This window comes from Tenrec ecaudatus, chromosome 10, assembly GCF_050624435.1.
Source record: "Tenrec ecaudatus isolate mTenEca1 chromosome 10, mTenEca1.hap1, whole genome shotgun sequence".
Lineage (NCBI taxonomy): Eukaryota > Metazoa > Chordata > Mammalia > Afrosoricida > Tenrecidae > Tenrec > Tenrec ecaudatus.
Window position 1 is genome coordinate 144632143 of NC_134539.1, and position 25754 is coordinate 144657896.

Below are 25754 nucleotides of genomic sequence, written 5' to 3' on the forward strand. Positions count from 1 at the left end.
GCCCTACTCCACTAGGAGGCTTCCTGAAGCCACTCTGCGCTGTGTGTGACTGTCAGCAAACCTACTGTGTCTATCTGTCTTGTATTAGGGGCTGGGAAGCTTACTGCATCATCTCAATTTTTTCTTTCATTTTTAAATAATTTTATTGGGGGCTCATACAACTCTTATCACAATCCATCCATCCATGCATCCACTGTGTCAAGCACATTTGTTGCCATCATCATTCTCAAAACATTTTCTTTCTGCTTGAGCCCTTAGTATCAGCTCCTCATTTTCCCCATCTCTCCCTGCCCTGCCTCTTTCACGAACCCTTGATAACTTATAAATTATTATCTTGTCATGTCTTACACTGTCCGACGTCTCCCTTCACCCACTTTTCTGTTGTTCATCCCTCAGGGAGACGGTTATAGGTAGATCATTATGATTGGTTCCCCCTTTCCTCCCTACGTTCCCTCCACCCTCCCGATATTGCCACTCTTAACCACTGGTCCTGAAGGGATCATCTGTCCTGGATGATTCCCTGTGTGTTTCCAGTTCCTATCTGTACCAGTGTACATCCTTTGGTCTAGCTGGATCTGTAAAGTAGAATTGGGATCATGAGTGGCTGTGGGGGGAGCATTTAGGAATTAGAGGAAAGTTGTGTGTTTCATCATTGCTACACTGCATCCTGTCTCCTCCCTGCGACCCTTCTGAAAGGGGATGTCCAATTGCCTGCAGATTGGCTTTGGGTTTCCACTCCGCACTCCTCGCCCCATTCACATTGACATGATGTTTTGTTCTGGGTCTTTGATGCCTGATACCTGGTCCCATGGACACCTCGTGATTATACAGGCTGGTGTGCTTTTTCCATGTGGGCTTTGTTGCTTCTGAGCTAGATGGCTGCTTGTTTACCTTCAAGCCTTTAAGACCCCAGATGCTCTCTCTTTTGATAGCTGGACACCATCAGCTTTCTTTACCACATTTGCATATGTACCCGCTTTGTCTTCAGTAATTGTGTTGGAAAGGTGAGCATCATGTAATGCCATTTTAATAGAACAAAGTGTTCTTGCATTGAGGGGGTACTTGAGTGGAGATCCACTGTCCATCTACTACCTTAATACCTAACCTATAAGTATATGCACATAGATCTATTTCCTCATCACCATATGTAAATATATTTACATATGTACATGACTGTATTTAGACCTCTATAAATGCCCTTTGCCTCCTAGTTCTTTCCTCTATTTCCTTTTACTTTCCTCTTGTCCTGCTGTCATGCTCAGCCTTCATTTGGGTTTCAGTAATTCCTCTCGGTTACATTACCCTTGATCAGGCCCTACTAGGCCTCCTACACCCTCCTCACTACTGATTTTAGATCACTTGTTGTTCCCTTGTCCCTGGGTTTGTTTACACCACTTCCTTTTCCCTCTCACCCCCTTTTCTCATGTCCCCCTGGAACTGTCAGTTTTCTCCTCTTCCCCCTCCCCCTCTCCTATATTCCCTCCCAACCGTCAGTCCTCTTGTTTTCTCTTCCAGTCGTGTCTTATCTAGAAACACCTGCAGAGATAATAATATGCACAAAAAACAAGACAGAGTAAAGAAAAGCAACAAAAGAAAACATAGCAATAACAAACAATGACAAAAAACCCCAACAATCTGTAAATAGCTCAAGGTCTGTTTGTTGACCTTTAAGAGTGCTTTCTGGTCTAATATGATGGGGTGCTATGCCCTGGCCCCAAAGTCTATTTTTGGTATTCCCTGGGGACTTCCTTGCTCTGCTCTCCTTGTTGTTATGTTGCATGCCCTTAGTGTTTTGCCTCGGTGTGGTGGGGTCAGATTGGGCGCAATTCTCACACTGTCTCCAGTGTTGTCCCCTATAGGGCTATGGGTCAGTGAGGGATGTCTTGTCTTGTAGTGGTGCCCGCCATCTGGTCCTCTCTGTGCATTGGCTGCGCTGAGCAGGGATATCGTCCTCCAAGCTTGGTGGGCCAGGATGTTGTCCGCTCTCTCTTCCTCCCCCTTCATTTGCTCCCATGTGCTCTGGTCAGACATGTCCCTCTCCTCGAGCTGTAGCTTCAGTGCTATCCTCTGATGTAAAGTCTTCTGGGGGGAGGGGTGGCTGTCCCCATAGTTGGGATTGGGGCCAGCCCCTCAGACCTCTCTATTAGTTCCCTGCTTCATGCTGGTATCTTGCGTTCATATCTTGACGCACCGGGTTGAAGTGTGGTCCCTCTTTTCTTTGTGGAGTTATAAACAATTACCCTCCCCTTGGGTGGGTTAGTGCCCTGTGCCCCCGCTACCTATGTCTTTTCTTTTCTTTCCCCTCCTCCTTTTTGGTTGGCTACCATATGTATCCCTGAATTTGGTTTGACCCCTGCCATACTACCTGGACCAGACCCTAGGAATGTTTGTATGCAGTTGTACCATCTCTCATTCCTGGTTTTGACTCTGCTATTTCCCTCCCTCCACTTTGTGCCCCTTCATGTTATCTCTGGTGTTACAGCCTCTTCACGCTGTTGGTCTCTTGGATCTAGGATAACAGTTCTCACCCTGTGGGTTGTGATCCCCTTAGGGGTGGCCCGATTCATAAGAGTAGCAAAATGCCAGTTATGAAGTAGCAACGGAAGTAATGTTATGGTTGGGGGGGGTGTCACTGCCACATGAGTGGTTGTGGCGTTAGGAAGGTGGCGAACCACTGCGCTTGGACCTTGCATCCCAAGGGTAGGCCCATCCCAGCTCTTCTTGGGGAGGTCCTCCCTGCCCCGGGATTGGGTCTCTTTTAAGCCTAGTGGATTGGCAAAACTGACCAGTCCCTTGGTGAGGGTCCCAAACATTTTATTTGTCTGGTCCTCCTCCACACGGTTCCATGCACCTTACTCGCTTACCAGTTGTCCAGTCTCCTTGGCGGGCCTGTAAGCACCTTATTTGTAGGATTCCACCTAGTACATGGGTAGGAGTTTAAAAAACAAACTAATTGGCTAGAAGGGGTCATATTGCGTAATTCATTGCACCTCACCAAGTTTCCATGAGCCTGCTAAAAGTTGTAGTGCTAGAGTTCTGATACTATGTAACTAAGTAATTTTTTGGGTGTGGGGAGGTAGCTAATGTGATTTTTGTGGTAAGAAAAAATACCACTGTTAGGCAATCAATTAGTAGTAACATCAAGACGAGAATCTTGGTTTCTGTTAATTATTATATTGCTTTGTAATGCCAAGCTCTTGCTTTTAGGGCTAGCTATAGGTAGCCCCTATCTTAATAGGCAGAGCACTGAGTTCTTATGTTTGCATTTTACATACATGGGATCTCCATGTCTGTTCTTTACTGTCAGGCTATCAGTTCACAGTCCTCACTGCGGCTCCACTCCCCTCAGTTCCCCTTCCTCTCCGCTCCTCCCCTCCCCCTCCTCCGCTGCTGCTGACCTGCTGTGGGTTAGGAAGTCAGATAGACAATCTTAGTCATGGAATTAAAATTCTTTTTTTCTTATGAAGATTTCAAACATAAGAAAGTACCAGGAGTAGTAGGTATAATATTAAGATAGTCCAATTTAGAGTGCTCAATTGTTAATATTTTGTCATATTTACTTTATCTGTTTTTTCCCTGAACTATTTCAAGACAATGGCAAACATCCCAACCTTTGCCCCTAACTGCTTTAGTACACATCTCTGAAAATAAGAACTTTATTGCATAACCACATGTTCTTATTAGCCTAATGAAATTGAAAGTAGTTCCCTAATTTCTAAAACCCAGTCTGTAATCAGATTTGTACCTAGTTACTCTCTTCTTGCATTTTGTGTTTGTATGTGTGTCTCATTTCTTCGACCCAGAAAGGAAGCAAGGAGCTCTACATTCTAAAGTCGGAGTAAACAGACTCTGGGCCAAGACCCCAGGGCATCTGGAAACTGCAGCTCTGGGGCTTTGAGTGCAGGTCCTGGATCGCGCTTTTGAACTTAGGGTTGGGCTTTGGATAGAGAAGGTCACTAGGCCAGCGACCCCCAGAGAGGTGAGGTTTGTGGCACAACACAAACCTTTCCTGAAAGAAGGATTCTTTTTCTGCCTTTGAAATAGTTCCTGAAAACAAAACTTTTTTTTAACATTAACTTACATAAGGCAAATGGATACAAATGAAGTTGAAATTAGAGACTCAATTCAGTCTTAAAAAGCCACACAAAAATATGTAGTCAAATGCAATCACCACTAAACATCAGGGAACATTTTGATAAAGCTGAAAACATTTTAAACTCTGTGCAAGTGTGGTTAGCTTTGGAAGGCAGTGATCCAACCAAAGGCCTTTTGGCCGTATACTGATAGTTATTGTAATGATCTTTGACCTGAGAAGTAAATGCTTCAGTAATCAAATCCAGGCTGGCTCTTCAGGAAAACAAATTGGTAGATTGATTCAAACTGCTACACTTCTCAGGGGAAAAGGGATGAATCTTTAGTTTCCTTCTCAGGGGTGTTGAGTAAATAGTTGGCTTGAGTATTCAAAAAAATTTAAAAAAATTTTAGTTAATATGTAACGATTTAATTAGATTTTCCTTTGGGTCAAGCCCCTTTGAAAGATATTGTTTTATTTAATCACATTGTGTTATCATTCCAATTTTACAGGTGAGGAAACAGGCCTTGAGAGAGTGAAGAAGCAGTGTGGAGTAGAGCGGGGGTTTTGAAGGGAGATTGTTCTGATCTGCAAGGCCCCGCTCCTCCTACTGCCCGGGTATTTGTCCTTTAGGGTTTAATGGACATTATCTCAGGGGAAGAAAAAGAATAAAAGCAATGTTTTTCAATTCCAGAAGTGAAAAGACTAGGGCTCAGGATCACCTAGGTAATCTTTGTCGGGCAGAGGCAAGACTTTGGGTCTTCAGTTTCATCCAGTGCCTTTTTCTGTTGACCAGCCTTTTTAAACAGGACTCTATTCCAGTGCCATTAAAAAATAAAACCTGTATATTCAGCTACATTTAAATGTCGCAAATGAAGGTCTTCTAATTAAGTTGATGGGAACAAAAAGTTATTACTTGGTCTATGAATCAGAAGGAAGGTCTGATCTAATGTTTGAGCTAACCTTGATGCCGGTTATTTCCCATTGGATAGATGCTTGAGGGAAGAGTCGACTTTTGCACATGTGTAAACTCAATGGCAAGCGGGCTTATCCTGGTTTTATGACTGACCATCTGCTCTACTAATTGACATGGGGTGTCAACTATTGTTAGGCGTGATATGGTTCATTGGTTTCATGTTGTTTCTGCTTTCTGGGATCACTGTTAACATTCCTTTCATTTGAACTGAATTATATTTCCTGCATAAAAGATTTAGAATGCATTGTACTCCGTCTTATAAAATCCCAGGAAATACTGGACCCAAGGTGAATTGAAATTAAGGATTGGTGTGGACACTTGGGAACAGAATATCACCCCGAGGACAAAGAAAACAGTCACAGAATGTCAGAGTAAGCCAGGGGACCACGAAACATTGAAGGGTGTGCCTTAGAGGATTTGAAAAATCTTGTTTTTTCCACAGATTTCCTTCGAGCATTTACAACAGAGGTGGCGAGTGTAAATGTCTTACTTAATGTTCTCTGTCTCACCTCTCCAAGGATCCCTGGTGGTGCAGTGGTTACTAGTTGTTGGACTGCTAACTGCAAGGTCAGCAGTTTAAACCACCAGCCACCCCTTCTGGTAAAAGAAGAGGCTTTCTACACCTGTAGAGATGTACACAGTCTCAGAAACCCACAGGGCAGTTCTACCCTGTCCTAAGGAAGTTAATAAACTGCAATGCCAGTGAGAATTGCTCTGGGTTGTTTTTTATCAGAACATGTTACAAAGTTTTGTCTCGTCTACTAATAAACTCCCAGATGGCATGCCACTTTGTAGTGAGCCTCAATCCCAAGGCATTCAGCTGAAGCTCCTTGCCTCAGCAAACCGAGCACCTTAAATTAAGTGCCCAGAGGCACCCCATTCCAGTAAGCCTCAGCATGAAGCCACTCAGCTCCACTTCTGTGGGTCAGCAAGTCTAACTTCCCCAAGTAAGTGCCCAGAGGCACCCCACTCCACAAGCCAGCCTTCTGTACGAAACAGTCAGCTTTACTTTCTCTGTGGCATGGGAGGTCCATCCCTCTGTCCCATACTCTGGCTCCTGGTTTGCTGCTGCCCCTCTGATGTTGTAGCTGTCACATGGATCCGGGAGGTTCACTGCCAGGGATCTCAGGTTCAAAGGATGCTCTCCTCCTGACTCCTGCTGATAATGAGCTTCCTCCCCCTGCTTTCCAGAGGTCTCATTTTATATACAGCAGGATAGCATTACAAAAATCCTGTTGACAGTTACTCACAAATGAGTCCTATCAGTATCACACACTTTCTTACGAGACCCGGGAAGATCATTTGGTGGTTAAGAGACTCTGACTACAAGAGCCACATTAAATAATTCACTACCCTTGCAGTGAAGTTTTGATTGCTGAGATGGATTGAAAAAATATAGTTATAAGGTAAAACCGTTAAAAAGATTGAATATAAAAGCAGTTATAACGCTTATTCGGGAGAATAAAAGTTTCTTAAACTGGTTATTGAGCCAGTTAATTGAGGTTACCGCCACTATAGTGCCGTGGCAAATGTACCTGGAAGTTCAGTTCTTCCTAAGAAGGCAGTTGGGTACCAGTCGTAGTATATTCTCTTTTCACATGCCCACAGTGTAGCAAATGCCATTTCAACACTGCCCGAAGTATACAGATCCTTTAACTAGGTAAATGAAATGAAAACGTGGTGGGAGCCAGGCTTCAGGTTTATGTTTATGCTTACTTGTGTTATGAACATTTCACTGTGTGTATGCATTTTAGGTATTCACAGTAATGAGAAATTGAGACACTAAAAAAGTGGCAATAACCTTTAAACTTACTGTGCTAAAAACAAATCAGGAAACATCACTGGGTTTTCTGTCATGTGAGAACATCAAGGACTTTTTATAGTGACCTGGCATTAAAGGGGAGCCCAGGTGGTGCAGTGGAAAGCATTCAACTGCTAACTGCACTGTATGTCTGTTTGAACCCACAAACCATTTTGTAGAAATCTGTTATCAGGAGAGATATGCATCTTCTGCCCATGAGGGCTGGTATGAGCCAGAAGTAACTCGAGGCCAGTGGGCTTGGGTGTCGTTTTGGAGTTGTGTGTGTGTGTATAAAATAATAAATAGTTAAAATTGGAGAAGAAATCTTTAGTAGGTGTTGGGGCAGGAGGGCCCCGGGGAGGAGAGGGGTTGCCTCCTGTTGATTCCCACAAGGGCTTATGGTCCCACGGGCATCTGATAGAGGGAACAGTGTATCTGCAGAAGACCTTGGTAGAAAGGGCACAAAGCGCCACAAGAGTTGCAGCCCACATGTCCACAGAAGCACTTATTTATTTTAACTGGGCAAAAAGAGAATAGGGAAGGGGGAAAAATCTATTTGGCGATAGAAATACTGCTGATCGATATGCTCCTGTGTTCCTGTTCGGCTTTTGTCACACTCTGTGATCCCTGTCACAGACAGGCAGTTATCCTTCAGTTAGCAAATGGGGCTTAGACCTTTCACTGTTTGGAACCTGTTTATATACTTTTGGAAAGGAAATACACACCTAAATCTCTGTATGTGTACGTATGTGTGTGTTCTGTTTTATATCTACATTTCTTAGGTTTCTTTTTTTTTTTTTTGGCCAAAAATTAAATGGAAGATTTAGGAAGGGAATTTTGAAGGAATTTCTTTTTCTCTTTTAATTTTCATTTTTGATTCAATTATACATTTTTGACATGTTTCTAATATTTCAAGAATTAGCCATAAGGAGATCACATATTAAATACTGAGAAATTAATATTCAGATAGTATACTTGGTAATCAAGTGGTAGAGTGGAAATTGTCATGTGCGCGTTGTTACATTAAATATATGTATGAAGAGGCATTTCTGCTTGTAGAAAGACTGCTGTTTGCTTAAAAAATATTTAAGTCTTTAGAAAGTTAATTATATTTTGTTGACTAATAGATTTTCACCCTGAGAAATCTTATATACACATGTTGTTTTCTCCTTTGTTCCTTTCAATCCTTTTCTGCGCACGGAGCCAATCAGATTCTTTTCCTAACTAGAAATCTGGATCCTAATAGTGATCACAATGTCAACTCTATTGGCACATAGCATCTTAGAAGTATCTCTATTGTATTATTCTTAAATGTTGCATGTGAAGTTATTTATCATTTAGTATTTTAATTGTACTATTCTGATGAAAAGTTGCAACTTTGGGCTCCAACATCAGAAAAATTGTAAGGATGAGTTTTAATCTGTTGTGTACAGGAGCAGTATGAGTCAGAGCTGACTAGACAGCACCAGCAAGAACAATGAAAAAGTAGCAAAAGCAATGTGAATTTTAACATGGAGAGACTCCCATCCTGTGAGTTCTATGGAAAGAATAATTGTTAACACAAATTTTGGGAATAAATTTGGGGGTTGCTATGAGCCTGAACTAACTCATGGTGTCCCCCAAAGCAGCAACAGCTGTTTGTGCTCTGTGTAAAGGCTGTTGACACACTACTGAGAGTTATTTCCCTTTATTAGTGACCAAAGGATGCAATTTTAATGGTAATTTAAAAAATTGGTTTGAAATAATTTTGGACAAATACCTTGATTTGCCCTATGCTAAAAGACTTTAGCTATAACTGCAGAGTAGGTCAGAGTAATTCCTGTTATGGTCTTGTAACTGAAGAAATACAGAACAATACCCAGCATTTTCTATTCTTGTAAGCTTCTCTTGAGAAGCCCTGTTGGTGCAGTGGGAAGGAGCATGGATGTTAAAGGGCTGTTTGAACTGGCCGGCTGCAGCTGCCCCTCGGGGAAGATGAAGCCTTCTGTTCCTGTAAAGATGCCATCCACGCAGACCCAGTGGGGCCGCTGTACTCTGTCCTACAGTGTCGCTGTGAGTTGGAATCACTCAGCCGCATGCATATTAACAGGCTAAGTGTATTTTAAGATTATTACCTTTCATGTTGCAAGCCTGGAGAATTGCATTTTAATTGTTAATCCTCTCTTTTTGATACCCCAGTCTAAAACACAAAATGAGTTTATTTTTGTTGAAGAAGTTGAATGAATTCTCCTTTAACTAGTTTCTGGTTCCACATGCTCCAAGTAAGACACTTATATTTTGAATGTGTAAAAATACTGCAAGAACTAAGAATGAGAGAGGTTAACGAATGAAAGAGAGAAGGTATTAAGTAACTCAAATGCAGCAACAAGCTGAAGTTTGTAGATGTCCTCCTGTGGCTAACTCCCTGTGCACAGAAAGCAGTGATTCTATTAGGAGCAGTGTTGGGCTTACAGTAGAAGCTTACCGCTACTTGGAGGGAGAGAATTTATCTGCAAGAACTAGTTTTTAAAAATACAATTGCTCAAGATTGATCATATTTTGAATGCCATGTTTTTGGCATGTTCATTTGTTACATCTGAGACACTTAATGGTGCAGGAGCCCATACTTTGTTTTCATTCTTGCATTTTCTAAATACTAAAGAGAATACGGTGCCATATTGGCAGCATTGCAATTTAATTTTCTTGTGTGGGACAGTCACAGGGAGCTCTTCGTCTATATTAATTGAGTGTGTGTATGTATGTGTGTACATACATGCATTTGTGCACATATACCAGGGTTCTTCATGTGGGATCCTCCTAGAGCAAACTGAATTTCATTTAAAGGCAATTTTTGGAAGAAGGTGCATCAGTACTCCTGTCTAGAAGAGAGAAGGGAAACAGTTTTGTTAAATATTGAGATATTCAAACACATATGAATGGAAAAGTATGCAAAACAAAATTCAGCACATGCCTTATACACAACAAAGATTGGTGAAAGGTGTTTGTAAAATGCTTTGTGAGAAGCATGCTACCTACCACTTGTCTGTGAATTTGCTGAATTAGGGTGATTTGTGTGTTGCTCTGACGCAGGAAGCTAGGCCACCAATATTTCAAATGCCAGCAGGGCCACCCACTGTGAACAGGTTTTAGTGGAGCTTGTAGACTGGGAAGAAGGAATAGGCTGTCTGCTTTGGAAGGTTTGGTCACTGAAAACCTAATGAAAAGCATCGGCTGTTGTTCCAGAAGATGAGCCCCTCAGGTGGCAAAGTGCTTCAAGGACACTGTGGCTGCAGCTGTGGCCTCACACACAACAATTGTGAAGATGGCTCAGGACCAGGCAGCTCCATGTGGTTGTAGGTGGAGTCGGGCCGACTTGCTGGCCTCCAGCAACAATAGCAAGCATGCCATAATCATCCGAGATTGATTTACACTTGGATTGGTTTTTATTTTCACTTCCCTGAGCATTTGCTGCCTGTGATGAGGAGTTTCTTAATATCCCAGTAACTGAAAAGGAACTAGGGTAGTTCTTAGCAGTTCTCGGTGCTGCTTTGTGATTTTCAGAAGAGGAAGGTCACATCCGGGAGTGCTTTCTCAAGCAGGAATCTGTGCTGGACACTTTATCTAATTCTCAGCGTGAATCTGCATCACAACCCCATGAGGTAGCCACTTCCAGTGGAGCAAATAGGCTTAGCAAATGCTGATGATCTGGACCTTAGGAGGGACTGCGATTTTTCTTAAAGCATTTTACTTGCCTTCTCTTAGATCCTCACAGTGTATTTGCCCATAGACCTAGTTCACAGGTGATCAAACTGAGGGCTGGGGAGACAAGACGACATATTTGAAGAGTTTTAGGAATATTAAGATTTGAGGGAGATGTCGGTTTTCTCTGGAACTTCATAAGATGTTCAAAATAGTTTTAATGATACTTTATTGGAGTTACTTACTAGAATTCTTCAATAACGGTTGAGTAGATCGATGATCGATGTGCATTGTGGATGGAATGAGACAAGAAGTTAGCCCTAACTAGAAGTAATGGAATAAATCAAGCCTTCTTACATGAAAAGAGCCCACAACTTTCCGTTTACTTGATTGGATTTAGTAAAGGACATAGAAGCGAAGCCGCTGATTGCAGTGTTAATTTTCACAGGTAAAGTTAGAATTGTTCTGGAACAAGTAATGGTTAAATAATAAACTAATGTACTCATTTAACGAAGCATTATGTAGCCAGTAACATGATAAATATCATCACTCTAATAATGATAAGTAATGAATGTGCCGAGGGTGAGAAAGCAGAACACAAACTGTTAATTTGACATCAGTTGAAGTCATGTATTGATAAAAATTGAGAACATTACTAAGTTGGAAACAGTTTGATTAGTTGAATGGTGAGCTTGTGGTGAACTTTGCTGTTTTTATGTAGGATTTTATGAGTGTTGCTGTAATGGAGTATGAGTGATAAAAAGTTGAACAGTATAATGGGAAGCCATCCTCATTACAACCATAATAATATCAACAGACTCAATGGACTTTAAATATGCGATGTGTCATACTAATGCTTATAAGAAATCTCTCCCTGGAAATAATTAGGGGGAAAATGTTATATCCAAAATGTTTCCTTTCAGCAAATTGTTTTCTTGCCGAGGAAGCGAAAATGTGTGGAAGCTAATAATAGAATCTTGGACTTAGCAGTAAAGAGAAGGATACTGACTGCCCTACTAGCTGAGCCATCAGCAGTAGCTGTGAGAAATCATCTCAAATGACACGGCATGAAAATTAGTATATTCTGTACTGTTGGGAGCCAGCTCCTGTGACTGTATTGCATTAAATCCGCAAACACTTGCCAACAATTTGGTTAGCATTTTCTATGGCCATTAAACAATTGGATTAGAAATTTTGCTGGTTTTGATAAAGGCTAGTTCTGGATTGTGTAGGAATAGCTAATGCGGAGATTTGCATTCTTTCTTCTTGGACATCTTAATGGTACAATGTCTCGTGTGCCACTGTCACAAATGTGAGACCTTTATTCAGCTAGTATCTCTGCAATGTAAAAGCCTCCACCTACCCGGAACACACAGCTGATAGAGAGCTGTAAAGGGAATTCTCTCTGTGATTGCGGTGTGATCCTCCCTGCTTTGGTGGAGTGAGTTAGCTCTGTTGATTGCACCGCCTTTTTTTGGCCTCATGAACGCCTTGGACAGTTCTTAAACACCACTGCTTTCCTTCAGGACTTGTATTCTTTTTCAGTGCATAAGAAGCTGTGCTTGTGATAATGTGTTAATATTATACTCCAGAACAATGGCTAATGGTGAATGTTCTTTGTGACAGTGTTGGGTGAAGGAATGGTCAAGGGAGACGGTGCCTTTCGGGCAGTGCTTTGCTGCATGCAGCTGAAGGGGAAGCTCCAACTGGTGTCCAGCATTCTTGCCAAGTCGCTGTCAGGAGAGTCCCTGGTACGTTGATGAGTTCTATTTTGCTTGCCTGAAAATGGATTCACACTGGACTCCTGAGACATCCAATGAGAAAAAATAATCAGTGTGTGTGTTTCCCCATATTTCCTCCTCTGAGATAGAGAAATTCTTGAGCTGAGTGTCTTGAGATACTTAAATTCTTATGCATAAACTGATGTTTAACCACTGCATTCTTACAGTTTCAAACCACACAACTTTCATTGTGAAGTGGTGAAGTTGTAAAGAAGAGCAGTCATCCTTTCAACAACTCATGCACATTTTTTTTCATCTCATGGATTGCAGTCCCAACAATGTAACATCCCGTATCTCGCTTCCTCCCTGTTTCCATTTCCGGCTCTCCTTTCCTAACTCTGGATTTTGCTGCTCTTTTGATCTGAGGGTTGGTTGTTTTAGGGAAGGGATAGTTCACTAGCGTTCCTGTTCTTCTTTCTAATGTTTGGAAACTAAGCCACAGTGGGGAGGGGGCTAAGTTCCATTCTAGACCTGGAGGGTAATGAAGGGCCATAGTCTTGCCCATAGTTTCACCAATTTCTATTCAACCAGTAAGCCGGGTCCTTTTAAGATTTTGTTTGTTCCATATTTCCCCTTCTCTATTCATGACTTTCTAACGTGGTTTCTTTTCGAGCAGTTGGTAGTGGTTGCCAGGCCCCATCTAGTACTTTTGCTCTCAGGATCATGGAGACTGATACTCGTCTGGTCCATTAGTGTCCTGGGCGGTTTCCATGTACCTTTGATCGTCATCATTCTTTGCTCCAAATGATTAGAGGTCCAAACTTGTACTTTTTTAGATGGCCTTGCTATAGGGACTTTAACATTTTTAAAAAAGGATTTCAAATAAATGATTTTCATTAAAGATATAATTTAACATAATCTGAACATATTTTCATCTTTTAAAATCTCATGTGGATGAGACCTTTAGGTTTCTAAAATTCAGCCATTTATTTCATATGATTTTTAAAATCTATTAAGCTAAGGATTACTTTTGGTCCTGAAGATGATATGCCTATAAGTTAACATTCGTCACCATTCTGATGGAATGATAGATTTAATTCTGTTGAAGAACTTTTGATAATTTTTTACATATAGCATTTAGTTTTCTAGAGTTTTTGAGTTGTTGGTGGTGAGATAATGGAAAAGAATACTTTTTGGAACTTTAAAATTGGTCAATTATAAATATTGGAAGAAAGCATATACAACCCTTTTCACCAGTTGGTAATTGTCATTAAGTTCGCTGACTTTTGGGGGAGATACAGTGAAAAATGATGGCAATAGAGTGATGTGTATGGTACACCGCGTGAACTCCCTGTTAATCTGAATTCACGTAACTGATCAGAAATCTAGATCTGATGCGTTTTGACTGTAAACAAACATATTTGGTCAAAATATAGAACTTAAACTATCTAGTGCTTTGTTGAGTACAGCATATTGAACAGTCTCAAAGGAATTGTCATCTTCTGAGGCATTCATGGATACTGGATTGTTAAATTGATTTAACAATTTCTAGATTTACAAATAAATTTAAAATCTAAAATAATGTACCATATATTCTCAAGCATAAGCCGACCTGAATAACAGCTGAGGCACCTAATTTTACCACAAAATCTGCATTAAAAATGTGCTGGGAAACTCGACTTATACAGGAGTACATGCGGTAATCAATATAATAAAATTAAGTAAATAGTTTCAACTAGTTGATAAAGACTATCTCTTCCTTAGTAAGGTATTTCTATGCTTAAGGAGTTTTCTGTATCATGGAGGCATATTTTAGGTTTACTTTTTGGGTTTTGAAGTTTAAAGTAGTAAGTAACTTGCTTTTAAATCTCAAGTGAGATCTGAATAGTGGGAAAAAGAAATATTTTGTACATTTTCCTTCCAAATGTCATTAGTGACTCTCTTGATGACCCTCTTTAAGGGCCATGATCCTTTTGATGTGAGTTTTCCTGAGTCCCATGGTTTGAGTTGATCATTTTGCTGATACTATGGTTAAGGAAAGAAAGGTTTGCAAAGTTTTAGTGTTATTTTTCCCTTTCTCATCCTACTTTGCTTTACCATGACAGCTGTTGTGGCTGTTCTGTTGGATTAATGGTAACTGCTGTCAGACGTGGAGGCTGATGGCTTCAGTGAAGCTTTTGGCCCCGGAACCCTCCACAGACTCCCATGAGTTGGTGTGGATTCGATAGCAGTGGGTTTGTGTTGTGTAAAGTGAACTCAGTGTTTTACTCACCAGAAGGGGCGCACTATAGTTTGTCCTATTAATCTTGAACTTTTCCCATAGATTGGTACCTTTATTATCATTGCTAATGATGGTGGGCATGGTAGTGAGGATAGCGTTGTGTTTTATAGGTAACCTTTAGAAACAAAGGGCCAATATACTAATTGGTTTTCTCTTTTTTATTCATCCATTCAGAATGGGATGGTAACAAAAGATTTGACAAGGCTGAAAACACTTCTCACCGAAACAGAGGTAAGACAATTTCAGTGCATCTGTTGGAAAGAGCAGGAGCCCTGGCGGCCTAGTGGGTTATGCCTTGGCCTGCTAACCACAAGTGCAGCAGTTTGAAATCATGAACCACTCTGCGGGATAAAGATGAAGCTTTCTATTCCCATAAAGAGTTACAGTCTTGGAAACCCACAGGGGCAGTTCTACTGTGCCCTCCAGAGTCCCATGAGTCACCAAGTCACTTGGTGGCAGTGAGTTTGGGTTGGTTTGAAAAGAGTTTAACTCAATCTGCCTAATAATGCTGTGCATTAAAATTGGAAAATGGTTGTAGCATCAGCTGAGAAAGCAGGGCTCTGAGGTGGGGATTGCTGATGTGAACCTCTTGTGTTGGCTGTTACCTGTAACATGGCTGTGCTCTTCTCGGGGCGTCTGTCCTTAATAGCGCTATTTTAAAAATAGTATTTTGTTGGGCTTAAGGTAAAAATTTCATTGTAAATTAGGTTCTCAGCAGTTTCTCCACATTCTTCCATGATATGATGCCTTTGTGCTCATTCATTCCATTCTGCTTGTACTATTTCCATTACTCTAGTTTCCCTGCTCCCTTTCCTTCTCATCTTGCTTGAGAGTATTTTTTTGACCATTTGGTTTCATATTGCTGATATTTTAAAGGCACTCACTACTCACACAGCTGCTAGTTCTTGTTAGGTGTCTCTGGCCAACAAATGAATGATTGGGAAACTGTAGGTATTAATGATTTCCGGCCGTTAGAAGGAACCCTGATGGTGGTATGCCCAGGCCAGCAGTTCAAAACCACCAGCTGCTCTGTGGGAGAAAGAAGAGGCCTTCTTCCATAAAGAGTTACAGTCTAGGAAACCCGCAGGTACAATTTTACTATGTCCTGTAGGATCTCTATGAGTCTGAATCGACTGAATGGCAGTGAGTTTGGTTTGATTTGAGTGTTAGAAACTTTTGTCATTAGAAACCAGCTTTTTTTTTTTTTACCAGCTTTCCATGTATTTTGGAACAAGTAATCGGAGTTGGAGCAAGTAATTTCAGTAAGTAGGACTGATGTGTCCGGGGAAGTGGTGAGCAGCAACATGCTCCCGTGCGGTGTGTGGACCCAGGGAAGGCAGGAGCAGTGGCAGCCGTTACAAGGCCCATCACTGTGTGTGTGCCTCACAGCCCTCTTCCTCATACAGGCTCACAGACATTTCCACGGACATGACCTGTTGGGCTTCAGCATTGAAGCAAGACACCCTTGGTCCTTGTCCTGTTGGAGCGAGACAGACACCAAACACCAAACTCACTGCTATGGAGTTGATGTCGCTCCTTAGTGACCTTCTAGGATATTGTAGAATTGCCCCTGTGAGTTTCTGAGACTGACTCTTGATGGGAGTACAAAGCCTCTTTCTCCCAAAGAGTTCACTGGTAGTTTCAAGCTGCTGACCTTATAGTCAGCAGCCCCAGTGTAACCCACTTCGTCACCAGGGATCAAAACAACTGTAGGTATAATTCAAATTGTGGTCTGTTCTATGAGGGAAAAGGATAAGCTTTCTGTGAAGGTGAATAACTTGGAGCAGTTCAGTCAAGAGCTGCGGACCATGGAGGTGCAGCTTCCCAGACAGACAGGGTGGGGAACACAGCTCCTACCAACAACAAGCAGAGAAGACGGCCGCTGTGGACGACTACACAAACTGCTGCGGTGGGCTTTTTGTCTGTTGTTTTAAAGTGTCATTTCCCTTTGGTTTACTAAGAAGTGGTGAGCGCTAATGAACTTGGAAGTCATTTTCTTTGTCCTACATATATATATAATTTTAAAGGCATGAAGGGAAGATAATTATAAATGTTGTAGACTTCTTTATGGAACCCAAAATAAAATGACCTTGTATTTTATGAAAATGTTGGCTTTGTTCTCTTTTATTGCTTTAATTGAACCATAGACGTCCCATCCAATTGTGCACAAATAATTTGTTAACATTTTTATTTTGTTTATTTATGGTGTTACTTACATGTCGGGGCAGAAATATCACTAGACGCTTATTTTGCAGCTATGCTTTTGGAAGAAGTGACTTAAGTTTTGTTAGTAATTTCTGTTTTTTGTAACCAGAGTAGTCGTCTTCCTGGTTAGTGAACTGGCACTGTTAAAAAACACAACTCCAGAAACAGCTAACAAACAATATACTACTTCTGTTATTATACAGAGCACATTTAATAATAGTGACAAATTGTTATTTGAAGACCAGGCTGAGCTGGCCCTTAACTAATGATTAGCTCTAGTGCTGGAGGGTGAAGACAGGCGGGGAAGCTGTGTAATGACGGCAGGCGCAGCAGTTCTCATTCGGTGAAGCGGACAGCAGCGTCATCCGTAGCTGTCACTGGGACTTTGTAAGGACTCTGGCACCACGATGGTAGGCTGCTCTTCCCGCAGGCATCAGAGAAAACAGAAAACCTTTTCTTCTTGGCCTTCTGGGCACAGAAATAAGATGTACAAACACACCTCCCAAAACCCAAACCAAAAAGCACCTGGTACTTAAACGTCACAGTAGCTACCCAGTTAACACCCTGACACCGCCTGTCCCGGGGACAGGGGCAGCCAGGTGCCACGAGCCTGAGAAGCAGCACAGTGTGAGCACGGCTGCAGGGCAGCCCACCATTTGTTTCCTCCTTCAGGAAGCAGTTCCACATAGCTGGGGTTGTCTGTTCTGTTCACAACATGTTATGCCCTCTTCTTTGTTCTTGAAGGTTTGTTACATTTCCCAACGTTTTAAAGAGGAGACACTTTAAGCTTATAAGGCTCATTTGGGCCCCTGACTATTAGGATTGGCGTGCAGGATCAACAGATTTCCATGAGTCATTTTCTTTTGAATGAGGCATGGGATCCTTACCCTGTGAGCAATGGCTCCTGATTGCTATCTTATATCTTCTTATGATCATTTCCTCACTTTGCAAAAAGAAAGGGCTGCATGGTTGCCATTTATTAGTAAGTAGCATGACCAAGAATCATAACCTTTTCCTGTAGAAGCAGTGTGGCAGGGATTTAGGTCCAGCCCAACCTAGAGTGTACAAGTCATCAGTTGAAATCATCTCTTGACATTGCTGTTGAATTGGTTATACCCAAGCAGCATTTACACAACTTGATTGCTCTTGTAGACGACTGTCTGGGTCCTATCTTGGTAGGCCTTTCCTCCTGATTCCGTTCAGCATTTCCTGAGCATCTCTGCTTATCAAGGTTCTGTGAGTTTTGGAAAGCTGAGACTATCATTCGGGGAAAACAGACTGGTGGGACAGCTAGATGCACACGCAACTGGTAAGGACACAGGGCAGCATGTGGGCAGTAGGTGCCGTGATGGAAGTTAGCTGGACACGTGAAATGAACACTGGGAGCTAGGGGTGGGGAACCGGAGAGGCAGGAGTGAGTTTTAAAGGATGGTAATAGCACACAAAAACCCACTGCCACCAAGTTGATTTTGACTCATGGCAACCCTTTGAAGGGTTTCTGAGGCTGTAGGTTTTTATGGGAGCTGACAGCCTCATCTTTCTTCCATGGAGTGGCTAGTGGGTTTAAACCACTGACCTTGTGGTTAGCAATCCACAGGGGCTCCTAAAGATAAGAGAGTGCTAAATAAATTCCCCGAGATGACTTGGTACAGGGGATGACTGGCACATAGCCAGTTAGTTCATGGTAATGACGACCGTAACCTGAGCAGTGACTGATGGAGGCTACAATAGGAGACAAGGCAAGAAGAGGGAAGAGTTCAAGGTGACTTTCAAAATTTCAGTCTGGCCATCTCTGGAAAGGTGAATTCATTGGCTTGAGATGACAGCCAGAGGAGGCTCAGGCTTGGGGTACGATTGATCATTTCTGTTTTGGATGTATTGTGTTTGAAGTGCTTGAATGATAATCGTTCATTAAACATTTCTGAGCATCTATTTTATGCCCTCTACTCTGCCTAGGGCAGAAATGCCTAAATACCGTATGTAGTCGTGTATAAGCCGAGTTTTCCAGCACATTTTGAATGTAGTTTTTTTTTTTTTTTTAACAATTTATTGGGGCTGATACAATTCTTTTCACAGTTCATACATATACATACATCAATTGTATAAAGCACATCTGTACAGTCTTTGCCCTAATCATTTTTTTCTCTTTTCTTCTTTTACATTTTATTAGGGACTCCAACAACTCTTACCACAATCCATACATATACATACATCAATTGTATAAAGCACACCCATACATTCCCTGTCCCAATCATTCTCAAGGCATTTGCTCTCCACTTAAGCCCCTTGCATCAGGTCCTCTTTCCCCCCCCCCTCCCTCCCTTTTCCCCCCTCCCTCATATGCCCTTGGTAATTTATACCTCGTTATTTTGTCATATCTTGCCCTATTCGGGGTCTCCCTTCCCCCCTTCTCTGCTGTCCCTCTCCCAGGGAAGAGGTCACATGTGGCTCCTTGTAATCAGTTCCCCCTTTCCAACCCACTCACCCTCTACTCTCCCAGCATCGTCCCTCACGCCCTTGGTCCTGGAGGTATCATCCACCCTGGATTCCCTGTATCTCCAACCCTCATATGTACCAGTGTACAGCCTCTGTCCTATCCAGCCCTGCAAGGTAGAATTTGGATCATGGTAGTTGGGGGGAGGAAGCATCCAGGATCTGGGGGAAAGCTGTGTTCTTCATCGATACTACCTCACACCCTAATTAACCCATCTCCTCTCCTAAGCCCCTCTATGAGGGGATCTCCATTGGCCGACACTTGGGCCTTGGGTCTCCACTCTGCACTTCCCCCTTCATTTAATATAATATATATATACACATACATATATACATATACACATAAATACACATACATACACACACTTATATCTTTTTTTTTTTTTTTTTGCATGATGCCTTATATCTGGTCCCTTGGGCACCTCGTGATCGCACTGGCCGGTGTGCTTCTGCCATGTGGGCTTATTTGTTTCTGAGCGAGATGGCCGCTTGTTTATCTTCAAGCCTTTAAGACCCCAGACACTATCTCTTTTGATAGCCGGGCACCATCAGCTTTCTTCACCACATTTGCTTGTGCACCCATTTGTCTTCAGCGATCCTATCATGGAGGTGTGCAGTCAATGATATGATTTTTTGTTCTTTGATGCCTGGTAACTGATCCCTTTGGGACCACTCGATCACACAGGCTGGTGTGTTCTTCCATGTGGACTTTGTTGCTTCTGAGCTAGATGGCCGCTTGTTTATCTTCAAGCCTTTAAGACCCCAGTCACTATCTCTTTTGATAGCCGGGCACCATCAGCTTTCTTCACCACATTTACTTGTTCACCCACTTTGGCTCCAGCCGTTGTGTCGGGAGAGTGAGCATCATAGAGTTCCAATTTAATAAAAGAAGGTATTCATGCATAGAGGGAGTGTTTGAGTAGAGGCCCAAGGTCCTTCCGCCACCTTAATACTTGACCTATAAATATCGACACAAAGATCTATTTCCCCAACCTCCTATATATATTTGCATGTACAGGTCTTTGTCTAGACCTCCATGAATGCCCTTTGACTCCTAGCTCTTTCCTCCATCTCCCTTGACTTTTCTCCTGCCCTACTACCATGCTTCATCGCCACCTGGGCTAGAGTATACCTCTTCTCTAAGCAACCTTACCCTTGATCATTTCCCACCAGGCCTGCCACTCCCCCTTCTCTACCCTTTGGGGTCCCATGTTTTTCCCTTGTCCCTGGGTTTGTTAACACCACTTCCTTACCCCCCCCTACCCCCCACCCCAAGTCACCCCGGAACTGTCGGTCCCGTTGTTTTTCATCCAGATAGTTCATCCAGCCTGTCCTATTCAGACAGACCTGTGGAGTCACTAACATGCACGAAAACTAGACAGAGGAACACAAAGCAACAGTATACAACCAGACAACAAAACAACCAAAACAAACCACTGAAAAAGAACAGAACAAAACAGTTCACAAGAGAAAACTTGTAGTTAGTTCAGGGATCTTTGCTGGCCCTTAGGAGCGTTTTCCAGTCCAGTCTGTTGGGGCACCACGCCCTGGCCCCAAAGTCCACTTTCAGCATTCCCTGGGGACCTTGCCACTCCATTCCCTTGCTGTTCCGCTGCACTCCCCCAGTGCTCTGCCTAGGTGTGGTGGGATCAGGTCAGGTGCAATTCCCACACTGTGTCTCCGGTGCTGTCCCCTGTATCGCCCTTAGTCACTGAGGGGCATCATGTCTCATAGTAGGGCCAGCCATGTTGTTCTCTGAATGTAGTTTTTGTGGTAAAATTATGTGCCTTGGCTAATATTCGGGTCGGCTTATACTCGAGTATATATGGTAGATTGCCAACTGTTGTCAACCAAGCCCTACAATCACTAGAATAGCCTGCTTGTGAAGTGTTCCTGAAAGGTTAGCAGAAAATGCCACAGCCTGTTGACACCAGTGCTGGGTGCTTAGGACAGAGTTAGAGCTGAAGGGACAGACTGGGGCCGCTTCTGCAGTGAAGGAAACAAGAAAGTCAGGATGCTGAGAGAGTGGATCCCCAGCTATGGGCTGGTTCCTGGAAGTGCTCCCAGGCCCCAGTTTCATGGTGCTCTATTCTGTGTTGGGGACAAGGCACCTTTCCATCTGGTCATTCTTGGTTGTGGGGGGTGAGGGGGTTCTGAAGAAAATGAATACATATGTGAATGAAAGGTGCTGCCTTTATAGATTTCAGGACTCTAAATGATCCCTCTGTCAATCAGGTGGTGGTTGTGTTTAGGATCTGTTTGTTTTAAAGGTGGAGCCCACCAGTACTTCTTTTCCATATGTAAGCAACACAAAACACCAACCAGAGCAAAAGGAAGGGAAAACCTGTTTTCAATAGAATTCTGTTTATGAAATTAAAATTTTTTTTAATATGCATTAACCACAGTTAAAAAGAATGTTTAATGTTGGAAACGCCCAAGCTTAATTCCCCATCAGTTCTTAATTTTAAAATGTCTTTCATTTGAAAAATTGCAGACAGCAACGAGTAACGTCCTCTCTGGATATCACGTGGAAGACTTAGAAGAGGGTAAGTGCGGACTCTAACCCTTTGTAGCTCCCATTTCTGGCTTTTTAAAAGACTGGTTTGGGGGAAGAAATATGCTGAGTTAGAGAAGATACAGGTGGAAATGGAAGCACGAATCTTTTCCGAAGAATTTTCAGAAATGAGGTGTAAATGAGGACACCTTTCTCCCTGGCCCTTTTTCAGAGAGTAGTGGAATGAGTAGTAGAGGTAGTAGGTAACTCCAGGGGCTCATCTAGTCCATGGTTTCCCAAATTACTTGGTATACTGCTCCCCCTTTTTAAAAATTCACCCAATGCCCCCTCTGGCAATTAAAAACGTTTCTGCTGTAGCCTGTCATCCAGGTCAAAGTATAGTTATCGCTTTTACAGCCTACCCCACCCCTCCCCAGTTGCTCCAGGACCCTCCATGGGCCAGGCAGCAGAGCCCACTTTGGGACATGCTGACCCTACCACATCTTGCCTCCTCATAGGACCTCACTTAAATCTATTCTCAGCAAGCTCTAGAGCAGCAGTTCTCAACCTGTGGGTCATGACCCCCTTGGGGGGGGGGTCAAGCAACCCTTTCACAGGGGTTGCCTGATTCATAACAGTAGCAAAATTAGAGTTATGAGGTAACAACGAAAATAATTTTATGTTTGGGGGTCACCACCACATGAACTGTATTCAGGGGTCGCAGCATTAGGAAGGCTGAGAAGCACTGCTCTAGAAGGAGGATGTCGTCTCATCTTAAGTGGAGTTGTTCCTATTACAGTTACATTTGTCATCTCCCCTTCTCTCACCAGAGGGCAGGGAAGAGGAGCGACCTACAGCCATTGAGTGCTTGCTAAATGCTGCGAGCTGCCCTTGTGGCTTTCAAGTCAACACGCCTTGGCTTCTCAGACTTGTTCTCCACTGTATTCTAGAAGATGAAATGGATGTTGACTTAGGTCCAGTCCTTTTCTCAATGTTGTGTAGTTAGTAAGGAATGAAGAACAGCTGGAACCACCCCCCACCCACCCCCTCACTTGTGAGCCAAGAGGAAATACATGTGAGGTCCTCCTGTCTGTGTAGTACCTTCTCTCTCAGGCTTTAGCCTCCCTGGCTCATTTGGAAGCTTTCATTCATACTGTTCTGAAGTAATAAACACAATTTTTGAGCTCCAGTCTCAGAATTCAGCTTTTTGAAGTTGATATTAGTTACCACAAAGGATTACTTTTTACAATAAACATGTGTCAGACAAACCTAGGGAACATGAGTGATAGATAACATGGGGTTTTTTGTCATTCACTAATCAGTATTGGAATTCTTCATACAAGGTTTTCCTCCAGGTGACAATCATTTCTTAGGCTTTAAAGACTCCATAGTGGAGACACAACCCTTGCTTAAGAAATGTCAAGTGTGTCAACATCCCCCTTTAGTTTATCAGGGACGTCTGTCTACCAATTGCTGGGGAAGAGGAAGGGTTATTAATGGTCAGCTAACTTCTGGGTAACTGCTTCAGTAATTTCCATGTTTAGTGTAGTTAATTGACTTTAATTTGATTGGTAGATGATGTTTGGTAGGGGCAAGTGTGGCATGTCCTATTTTACATCAGCTGGAATGATGTGTGTGGAGGGATTTTAGGATTTCGTACACCTTAAAATATCAGAATCACTAGCAGGCCTCAAATAAGACTATATCCTAATTACTCTCTAGGATCTTGTAATGGTTGGCATTTCCGCCCACCACCTAGGGGAATCACAAGCAGCGAGGAATATACTTTGTGTAAAAGGTAATGTGAATTTTTTTCTTAAACCCATGGCATATCTATTGTTCAAAGGATAATTTTCCTTTATTTTTGGAAAAGTAATAATTCAAATGGGAAGAATATGTGAAAGAAGGAAAAGGGAAATGTCAGAGGAGTAACTGGTTTCAGTGTAAAACAAGGCAGCTGGTCATGATCGAAAGTCGAAGCCACAATAGTGAACCTTTTAATTACAAACAAAGGCCTCAATAAAGGAAGATTGTTAAGACTTCCTTCAAAAGTCTAATCCCAGTTGTTTTACTGTGACTGAATATAGTTGCTGTTTGGAAATTTACCTAGATTATGGTGCTCAGAATTGAAATGATCTTATGTATAAAACAGACAAATATCAAAATTATGTGAGTGTGTTTTGGTGGGGGAGGCAGGCAGGGGGAGAAATCTATATATCTTCACGTGATCCTGATGTAGAATTTATGGGAACTGTATGGCTGCATGACTAACATTTTAAAATTTAACAATTAAGTACTGTGAGAGAATTAAGGTCACATTTTAAAAGGTTAGCCTTTCAGTTCCTTTTAGGATGTCAGAGATAAGTTCGTTTTACTCTGAACTTAATGGATAATTAAGGCAATTCTAAACGTAGCTTTGATGGCTGCAAAGTGAGGGTGTTCACTTTGATTTGGAGGAGAAGTAAGGAAACCGAATAGTAAGTGTGAAAATCCTGGTGGCATTTTGTGGCAGAGGGAGAGCACAGTCCTGTGAAGAGGAAATAGGAGCATGTGCCCTTTTTTTAGGGACGTTATGTAAAACAAAACAGTAGAAAGAAAAATACTTGGCTTATTAAGACATAATAAGAATAACAAAACACACGATTTTAAAGTGTTTTCTGAAGTAAAAAATGACCTACTAGTATAATTTACCTTCAAGCCTTTGTGAATCATTAGGAAAGACTGCAAATACACCCCTATTTTCATGTGTAGTGAAAGAACTGTTTTATACCTTACATTGTGCTGTGGCTCATTTTGTATTTGACTATTCCAGTTGAAAATTTATATTTAAATGACTATCCCTCTCGTGTTTTTGATATATAAGGTTTATTTTAGTTATTTCTTTTGGAGGGTTTTGCATCAATTTTTAATGTTTTCATTGATTAGAAACTTTCGTCCCATCATTTTGAGGGTATTTTCCTCTCTCAATCATTGCTTCAAATCTTGTACTTTTATCTGTTTTAACCACTGAATTGATAAAATTTTCTGAGCCACAGATTTTGAGGAAATCATTAACTTTATATCCCTTAAAATAAATATTTTAAAACATATGACTGAATAAATTATACCTTAATATAAACATTGTAAACTTTTTAAACATTTCAAAGAAATTAATATTTTCCCTGAAATACAGATAATAGCTATAAAGGGGCAAGTAGCACTAGATTTGAGGAGTGACTGTAGACACCGTAATAAATGGATAGTTTAATAATAGTTTTTGTTTTTCTAGAATAAAGTGTTCAGCACATTGAAAGTTCCCTGTAGGGCGTGTCGTTTTGAGAAGTAGGGGTACCTGTGCTGGAGCAACTAAGCCACTTGATGTCAGTGTTGCTTTATAAAAATTCTGCTCTAAGAGGAATTGTCTAGTTGATTGTTACCACACAAAGGAAGAATACTTTTTCAATTATATTTTTTCGGGGAGGGTCATGAATATAATCTGGTTTAGGATTGATCCCTAATTCCAATGAGGAGTTTTTGCTTTTGACCAACTATTTGTAAATATTTTCTGAACCTCTTCTCCTCCCTTTGTACAAAATAATGTGACAAATACAACTTTTCAGGAGAGCATGTTTTGCTTTTGTTATTGAAGAGCCAGAGGGAAAATACTGGGAGTTTATTTCTTGAGTGTCTGATCAAACAGTTTCTCCTGTTCGACTTAGGTTTTTAGAGCAAGGCATCTGTAGGTACGGTGCCCAGTGTACTTCAGCACATTCCCAAGAAGAACTAGCAGAATGGCAGGGAAGATATGCGTCGCGGGTGATAAAACTAAAGCAGCAAAACGAGAACAGACAGCTCTCAGGCAGCTGCTACATGGAGACCTTGATAGAGAAGTGGATGAGTTCATTGTCTCCAGAGAAAGTGGTGAGGAAGATCAGCTGTGTTTTCTTCGTGTGTTTGTTTGTTTTAAACAATGAACTTGGCTTGAATCGTGGCTTTATGGTGTGCACTGTTTGGGTTGGTTCTCTTACTCTCTGTCTGAAGAACCCGATTCTTG

General features: G+C 41.9%; 1 protein-coding gene across 6 annotated transcripts in view; it reads left to right on the top strand.

Moving 5' to 3' along the window:
• The window catches only part of HELZ (helicase with zinc finger), a 172386-nt gene that overhangs the window by 32677 nt on the left and 113955 nt on the right, over positions 1-25754 (top strand). For 5 of the 6 annotated variants that reach the window (XM_075562115.1, XM_075562113.1, XM_075562112.1 and 2 more), the window contains 5 exons: positions 12154-12278; positions 14704-14760; positions 21722-21773; positions 23444-23519; positions 25420-25621. In XM_075562115.1, the coding sequence (XP_075418230.1) occupies positions 12154-12278; positions 14704-14760; positions 21722-21773; positions 23444-23519; positions 25420-25621 (512 nt within the window). The remainder of the gene's footprint in view (positions 1-12153; positions 12279-14703; positions 14761-21721; positions 21774-23443; positions 23520-25419; positions 25622-25754) is intronic. The other variant, XM_075562117.1, reaches the window with a different exon arrangement.